A 9,200-nucleotide genomic window follows, 5' to 3' on the forward strand; every position below is an offset into this window, starting at 1 on the left:
GATGGTACCCACAACTTCTGTTTCGAACATGTTTTGCTAGTGGCAAACAGATAAGCATTTATTTGCAATAGACAAAAATGTCAAGAAATCTTGAAGGGTTGACAAAACCTCGGAAAAATAAAAATTTATTTCATGAGAAAACCTTCAAATAGAAGTTGTAATTATTATTATTGCCTGCAAAAAAGATCGTATATAATTTACTTCTAATTCCAGTATTCAACGAATTAAGTGTGATTAATTGACATTATTTAAAATAGCATCAAACTGGGTATAAAAAGAGATCCTCATTAAAAATTCCCTCCGTACTCGATGTATAATATATGAATACAATTCACAAATAAAGATATATATAAAATAAAATCATTGTCAGTATAAAAAATAGAATGACGACATTCAATCTTCTCATTTCCAATGATTAAAAAGAATGAATACAAAATAAAAAACAAGTAGTTGACCTTCCTCTCTACGCTATTCCAATGATCCTGTTCGTTCTAGTGACACTTTCTAAGAAAAAAATCGACACGTTTGATTGATCTTTGCCAACGCGTAAGGTCGAATGCCGCGCCGTGAAACGGCGAACACCAGTGAAAGTACATATAAAGTACGTGTACACTATATACGTGTGCACCCCACTTCGTCGCTAGATCGGAACTCGTGCACGCGCGTACACGAAGGAAGGGATACGGACGTGAGTATCCGTAAGTTCACCGAGTTACCCACGTTGCTAGGTAAGAACGACGCGCGTAAAATCGCACGGGACAAACCCCAACGGAATCTGGACCCAACGTCGCGCACTGCATACAAGTATACATATAGCCAAGTGACAGTGGCTGGTGACTATAAAGTATCGACGGTTGCACTCGTTCTCCACGGATCGGCCGCATCCGTCACAAAGTGGTGCTCGCAATCGACCTTGCCTTTAAATCAGATCGTCATTCTCTGACCATCGATTTTACTTAAATTGAATTCCACTGGATTTCGGATCGATGAACAGTCGCGACTCGCTGCGATCACGGTTCGGTAATTTATAATTCGTGCGCGACCAATTTGACCCGTGATTCATTCAGGCAAAGTTCGTGAGTTGAAAAATTGTTTCACCCTCGGGTGTCAATCGCTCGCGCGTCGAGGCATAGATCTTCGTAGTCGACAATACCTGTCAACTCTCGCGCCACGCATGAATCGATGATTGCGCATCGGCGTTTCCGCGATCCGTCTAGCTTGCGAAGCGCATCTGCGGATACCGGCACGTGCCTCAACGCATAGATAATTCCACATTGTGTCACAGTAATCCTGTAACGCGTTACGATAATTATGTGATTTGTATATTCCTAAAATAACACCCCTTGCGGTGTGACAGAGACTAAAGGAAGATAGTGTTCTTAAACTGAGTTTATTACGATGATGGACGTCTGGTGTATGACCGTATCGAAAATGACATTATTATTCACTGCGCTATTAATTGTAAGTAAAATTATTGATGTAAGAGTATCATACATAAGATTTTTAAGATATAAGTCAGCTGAAACTATGCGCAGTAACTTGAAATGAAATAATTCACGCTCGCCGTATCGCGTTCAACGCGTTCATGGCGTTTACTTGCGTCAGTCTATTCAGAAATTTAAATGATTAAGAGCACGCGTTATTTATACATCACGATCGAAATTAATTAGACGTGAGTTACATCAAGTGACGTTACAACCGATAAAAATAACGAATCACTATTTAGTCCGTTCTATTATCCTATCACGAAACTCACGAAAGCGGCGTCCTAAATAAGATTTCTAATTTGGGAACTACAATTATGTACATACACGAGGGCTTCTATCGATCAGTCATAGGTGAAAGCCTAACTCGTTCACGTTTTTACATCGAGTCAACATTTTACATCAGAAGCGAACACATATTTTGCAACGTTATACGTAACAGATATTATAGTGAAAACTCTTTTACATCTGTGAAAGTCATAGTGAAATGTAAAATTTAATGTTCTGACGTACGTACATATGTATACCGCAATATCTGGCGTAAGACTCTCTGCGTTTTGTAAGTTCGTTTCAATATCTTTCAAGTTTTTTGTAACACCGGATGTACACATCAGTGAAAATGTAGGAACGGTCGACCTTATGAATAAATTATTACAGAAAGAACATAATTATGCAAGCTGCTCGGGTAACGGCACTGTTGCAGCGGGCGAGATGACTCATTTCGATTTAAATCCGGATCACTTTCTTCAACTGTCAACATTTTCTTATTTCAGCATTTCAATCGAGCTCATTAAGCATGCGTTGTCCGGTTGTTTTACGAATAAAACGAAAGTCGCGTCGCGGTGTTCGAACTTCCAGGGTGATCCGGGAATCGATAAAAAGCGGTACCGGCTGCGATGAGTCAATTGAAAGTACCGTAAGAAAGCTCCTAAATGGCGTTGCACAGGATGTTACGTCAGGTTTAAATCCGTTTCGATGATCTGATCAGATAATATGGGACAACCATAAATTTTCTACCCCCAAAAATCCATGCCGAATATGCCGTTAAATGCAGCCTAGCTTAGTCATTCCAGTAACATGCTTATAAATACTAATCGGTCAAGATCTTTTAATAAATGGCTGAGTATGTAATTAATATTCCTGATCGAATGCCGCGAGCTAAGAAGTATGATTCATTGCGATCTTGCACCAACCAGATTTCTCCTAATAAATCAATAGTGATTACTTATATTAAGATCTTAAAGAGGTTGAATATTTTTTTAATTATTCCACCAAGATTTTCACTGCTCCTCCTGTTTTCTGATTCAAGACGTCTTTGGTGAATGCTCATAGCGAGCCTTGCCTCGAGTACGGATGTCCAGGGCGGCCGCAGTACGAACCTTTTGTACCTGCACCTCCGGGGCATACACCAAATTGCGCAAAGCCAGGACAAACATTTTGTGAAAGTCTCGATCATTATCCACGGTAAGTAGGTGAATTCATTAATACGAAAGGAGAATCTATCTAGATCATAAGATAAGAGACTCTTATATGGGGAAAAAGAGTTTGCATTAGAAAATATAGATTAGCTGCAGATAAGAGTATGTTCAGATTCCCAGGAAACATCGGTCTCAGAATTCTATCATTAGAATATTTAATAGTTACGCGCTTCTAGCTACCGAACCACAAATCATTTTTCTTACTATTGAAATAAAAACATTAAAAAATGGTAGCAATGACATAACGTGTACGCCGGATGCGTTCTTGCGAGGTTCGTGAAAAATAACCGCGGTTGCAGTGTGCTACTTATGCACATACAATGCTCGTGGGATAACGTCTGGCAGATCTATGATGTCAGTCCTATTATCGCATTTGCATGATAATGCTGGCTCTTAACAGTTGCGCGAGAATCAGGCATTATCGTTACAAGGTATCGGTCGTTTGTTGTCTGTCCTCGGTCAGCTAATCGTATGAAACGATCGAAAGAATTGGATCGTTCGTTCGTTATGCATTACGAATGAATCCCGGTACGACTTCTTTGAGTTCTTCTTGTGAGATTTACGTAACTCGAGCACGATAACAAAAACTTGAACAGTTTTTAAAAAAAATTATATCACCCATTGATGAATGATTGGACATGAAGTCCTTAATGCACAGAATGTTCAGTGTCTAGGGAATTCGTAAAAATATGGTTTACCGTAGCGTTATTAATATTCCCGGCGTCGCGTAGACCACCGTCCCTGCATACGAAATTACGTGGTATGTCGGGACGAATTTCGGGAAGGGAAAGTTCCCGGATAGTGAACTTACTCGAAATTGCCGCGAGAATATCTTGGAAATCGTCACGTTCTTGCGACATTCGCCTTTTATTCCGCTTGCGCTACATTGGAAACGGTACCGGAAATAATGGCAAGAAAACGATACGGCGAACTAATCGATACGCTAAATTGTCAAATTGGGTGTTGAATCTTCTACACGTTATTAAGACATCGTTTCTTAATCCCCTTTGTCGGATAGATTTGAAAGCGGTTTAAAGATTACGTAAAGACGTTCCGATACGTTTAATTCCTTGATCACCGTTGCGTGACCGTGGCCTTGACGCGGTCATGCCCTTCTAGATAATTATCGAAACCGTTACAGATCGAGTCGAAATTCTTGATTCTGATGTGAACTCGAAGTTCCATCGCCATGAGGTCAACTGTGGAATCGAAACAGGTTTATTCCTGTGAACATCCACTCTTAATGGATTAATAAAATGACAAAATCAGGTATTGTAAGTTTATTAAGGATATGATGAAGAAAGTTATTATGAATAATATTCCCAGCAACTTATTACATCATATGCAAATCCGTGATGATTGAATTTGCGAGAGTTAACCGGCTTAAACATATTAAACATGCTCGTTACCGAGTCAAGCGAAACGTATGCATTTCCGACAGCCTTAAGCAAACGAGTGTTCAACGAATGGTCATCGTCTCGAACATTTTCCATTTAAAGTACACATTATATTTTACCATACACGTGAGATTGAGCAACTCAAGTTAGAAAGTCTTTCCAAATCGCTCGTTTCTGTGTATTACCAATACTGCAATGTTTCTGGTTTCTGATCCTTTGCATTTGCAACAGGAATTTTTACATTCATTATCTTTAGTTAAGGTTGCTTGCATTCAGCGAGTGTTACTCCCGCTCGTAAGTCTGGATAGATGAACGCGATCAATTACGCAAATTGCTACTTACTCGCATATTCTAGAGATTACGGAAGATTTAAGGAAACGTTGATTGCGAGTGTTTATCGTTGATGAACGAGTTCTCGACAGCGGCGCACCGTCGCAATTATCGCATGCGTGGTAACGCGGCGTGCATAACAGGAAACTCTGTATTGTCTACCGTTTCCCTGCAATTTAGAGTTTTAGTTCATTTCCTTTTTTGTAAAAAGTTCGCAGAATGGGAACAGTTGTCTCTTCACTTCCATCCATGCTCTGCTAGTCTTTAGGTACTCTTTTTAGATTGTGAGATAAAACAAGGTCTTATAGTGTCTGTAGAGAATACTAAGTTTCTAAAAATTGGAAACATTCGACGAAACGAAAGAAGAAAGTCAACGCGTGGGTCAAACATAACGGTTGCGAACAGGACTGTAAGTTAATATGTCAATGTTCGAGGTCAATTCGTGTCCCTATCGAATTTTGTTGTCCATTGACGAATCACACGTCCGTTAGAAAGTCGGTTGAGCCGCGGCTGTGATCGAGATGCAACCCGCAGGAAAACCGAGTTTAGGCGTGGACCATGAATTAAACATCGGGACACATCTTCTAGCTGACGTCTTTCACCGGTGGAGAAAGTTCCGGGTGTCTTTCGACCACGCGCGAAACTCATTTGCCTGTTTGCGCTTACACTTCGCGCTTTTGGGTCGATACTCGCGGTTACATTTTGTTACCTCGTATCTCGCCGATAATCATTTAGATACACGTGCCAGGATTATTTTCTTTTCTCGTCACTGATTGCAGTTAATGATTTAAATTGGACGTTGAACTTTATTCAGAGTATTGTGAAAGAGCAAATGCTATTTACTTTCTTCTGACATCTATCAATTTGTGAAAGCGCAATTTTTTCGTATTATTTCCAAAGTGAAAGTTTAAAGTTCACGTCACGTCGTCAAGAAAGTTATAGAGGTTTGATAAGATACAGGAACTTTTTTTAATTTTAAGGAGTACAGTTATCAAGTTTTCGTGTCTCCTTGAGAATGGTTAAAAAACGTGTACGAGAGCAACCTCCGTAGGTCGTGAAATCTGACTTCCGTGAACTCATGAATAAATACATGGGATAGATAAGCAATTTTTTATTCGCTTCTGAAGCGATCTCATTACGAGTTAGGTCAAGAAACTCGACTCGTATCGTTACGAATGTCAATGTCCATTTGCATTCACCGATCACGGGTCAAAGATCGTTTCGTAGATGGAACCTAGTAGACTCATTGTTCTATACTTCTTTTATTCTCCCCACGTTTTTTATGAGTTCTTTTATATGTTACAGACAGTTGATTAAGTTTCTCGTGGACAAATGTAACTTCAATTTTAATTCCGTGCTCAGGGATGAATCGAGGGACAATTTCAATGTATACAGGTACGTTCAGTCACTCCACTTGCGATTAATTAATAAATTTGATTCATCCACGTTTAATTCCCTGTTCATCACGTAATCGTGTCATTGGATCAAAGAACTGAGAATTCCTCAAGAATTCGATCAAGGACGTGTGTACGGTTTCTGTTCAAGGTCGATCCCGAATTACTCTGAGGGATATGATTATCCTCCGGCGCAAGGCGAGGGCCAGTTTCACTCGTTACCGTTTCTACCGCCGCCGGCTCAGTATCCCGTTCAAGGCCAGCCGGCACTCATTTACGGGACTCTGCCCAACGACACTCAACAGAATGGGTAAATATCGGTTAATTTTGCGAGAAATGCTTCGAATAATCCGGTTACCCGTCGGTCGCAGTTATACATACACGACACCGACCCAGAGGAATCCGTTTTTGGGTGATGGGACGACGCCCATCAAATACCATTCTACGGAGCAACGGGTCGCACCGGATCGTCCTTTCTACCCTCAACCGCAGACGTTGCACTCGTTTCAACAGGGTCACGATTGGTGGGGAAACAGGTGATTACTTTTAGATTCAGTTCTTTATTGAAACAAATATTCATGTATATTTTATTTATCTATCAGACTTTCTTTGGAATTAAAAAAAACGGAAGTGAATTTTTGTTGATTGCTTCAGACCCTCACGGAATGACAGAGTCGCACCGCGTTCTCTATTTGAAAATCCCTTATTGAAATACAGCAAACTGAGTAAGGAACGTAAGAAGAGGCAGTCCGATACAATACCTCTTTGTCCAACGGAGTCGCAGTACATCACGCCAAGGGCAGCTCTGAACAATCAAGGAAATTGGATGTACGTGGTGAACCTTTCGGATCAGAATCAGAAGTACTCGCAAGTAGTGAAGAGCGAAAGGTGCACGTAAGTAATTCTTCTATACTGTCTGACAGAGAAAGAGAAAGAGAGGAAACATAGTGAATTAAATTATTTTAAACGACTCGTATATTCATGCCGACCCTGAACCTGACACCGTTTCTCTAATGAATTTTGTAGCGTCGCGAATAAATTTCTAGTAAGATAAAACGCGTAATATGAATGTCTTTTTTAATTAGACATCTCAATTTCTATTTTCCATAGAAACGCAAGTCTTAAAAATTTGACAAAAATGTAGCACGTAATTCTTGACGATATTTTAGTAAAACTTTCGTGTAAAGGATTTCATACATATTGCACTTTGATTTTTTTCAGAACCGACGTTTGCAATGGTATCTGTTCCGTTCCTGCGGGATACACCAGCAGATGTCAGCAGCAATACGTGCAAAAGCGATTGGTAGCGTTAGAAGGAAGCGGAAACCAGCTGTACACCGACGTGTTTTGGTTCCCTCACGGTTGTTCTTGTCAGATCATGGGAAATTTTTGAAAAACTGAACTAAATGAAATCGGAAAGGAGAATTGTTTATAGACAAACTTGAATCCAGTTCGTCTATTAATGAATGATGCAGTATTACGGAATCCTCACAGTTAATTTCGTGGGTGGATTCCCGGAATGGGGACCGGAAGTAGTATAATGGCCATGGCATGGCATTTAGTTCGGGGGATGTAGAGTCCTACGAAACGCATGATTCATTCGAATGTGAATAAGGAACGTAATTGACAGAGAACCTAAAGAACACCGATGAAGCTTCGCTATGATTACAGAGAAAGGTAAATTCTCAGAAATTCCTCAAACATCTTTACTCGTACTTAATTAGTCTTATTTTATAACTTCGTTCAAAACAGTTGACGCAGTTAATTTACTAAAACTTACATAGTCTGAATATTTAAAAAACATACAAGTCTTCTCTATACGATGTAGGTAAACGAATCCAAATTAATCGCTGTTCCCTTATAGTATTCTAATCATGATTTGAGTAGCAATAAATTTTAATAATACATACTAGAAGCTAAAAGAACTATTAAAAATATAAAAAGGAAGTTCTTATAGTAACATACATTATTTTATTTCTACGATGGCTGTCACGACTATTTTCAAATCTTGAGTTCTTCAAAGCCTTCTTTATTCGTCGTCGAAACGTGATTTTTTTACTGGATATGAATCACCTTCGCTCTGCTTGTAAACGAAGTGAAATTCGATCCAAATTTTCATGTTGCTTGTGACGAACGCAGCTGAGCACGCGGGTATTACGCGAAAAATGATTCATGACCGATTGTAATTGTTTAGCAAGAACGGAGTATGATACAAGTTAAGTTATCGTGAATCGCTACGACTTTGGGGCGATATAATAAAAGTATCTCGACGTGCGTCGTGATAAAAAGGACCGAAAGGAGGAGGACGTAGAGTAGGCGTGCGAAGGGATGTCAGGGGGTTGGAACCTTGCGGGGAATGGGAAATAACTGCCAGGAGGTCAGACACGCGCAGGATGTGCGGAATTTTCTCGCCGCGGGGCCACGCACACCCTTCCCGTCCTTTACGCGACTTTTTTTTACGACCGTTCGACTTTTCAACTCTCCCTGATTCCACAGTTTTCCGTTTGTTCGATCTGCGTAGCTTGATTGAAATCTCTGACTCGAGCAAACTAGCTCCATCACTGACTAGGCTTGCGGAAAAAAAATATTACGAGTAAGGGAAATTGGACGTTCCTGATGGGAATTGTAAAGAACATGAATGTTTTTTCGTTAGAAAATATTTATTTTAAAATACCTCCCAAATCACAAATTTCTCACTATACTATAACTAGCTAACTATACTCTCTCTAACTCACATATAGTATAGACAAAATTAATTTTCACTACCAAAGTTGGAGACTTGTATGAATCGTCCATAGTGGATTCTTCCCTCAAAGCTTTACAAAATAAAAACGCCATGTTTTTTGATATGTAAAATCGTCCTAGGAACAAAGTACGGCTACGAAAGAGGCGTATTCTTTCGCAGAATCTCAGCTTCCGGCTGGTCGCGAAGGCAACAGGAAAAATTGAAAGCTCACCCTCCCCTACTCTTTCTCTGGCGCTGTCCTCGGGGTGCGTACGCGTACGCGTACACGCATATACAACCGCGTAAGTGCGTGCTATAGGTTTCGTTCTCGTTCCACTCTGTCTCTGTGAAACGGTGTACTTGTACGTACCGCTCCTGTGTGCCGTATTCAC

General features: G+C 40.2%; 1 protein-coding gene across 1 annotated transcript; it reads left to right on the top strand.

Moving 5' to 3' along the window:
- Positions 1 to 678: 678 nt before the first annotated feature.
- Positions 679 to 8,932, top strand: spz5 (spatzle 5 Toll-1 receptor). The gene is made up of 7 exons (XM_018032893.2): positions 679 to 1,461; positions 2,794 to 2,948; positions 5,995 to 6,084; positions 6,235 to 6,393; positions 6,455 to 6,619; positions 6,738 to 6,977; positions 7,305 to 8,932. The coding sequence occupies exons 1-7, from the start codon at positions 1,399 to 1,401 to the stop codon at positions 7,474 to 7,476; spliced, it is 1,044 nt and encodes a 347-aa protein (XP_017888382.1). The 5' UTR covers positions 679 to 1,398; the 3' UTR covers positions 7,477 to 8,932.
- Positions 8,933 to 9,200: the final 268 nt, after the last annotated feature.

This window comes from Ceratina calcarata, unplaced genomic scaffold, assembly GCF_001652005.2.
Source record: "Ceratina calcarata isolate Rehan_Ccalc_2016 unplaced genomic scaffold, ASM165200v1 scaffold60, whole genome shotgun sequence".
NCBI classification, from domain to species: Eukaryota; Metazoa; Arthropoda; class Insecta; order Hymenoptera; family Apidae; genus Ceratina; species Ceratina calcarata.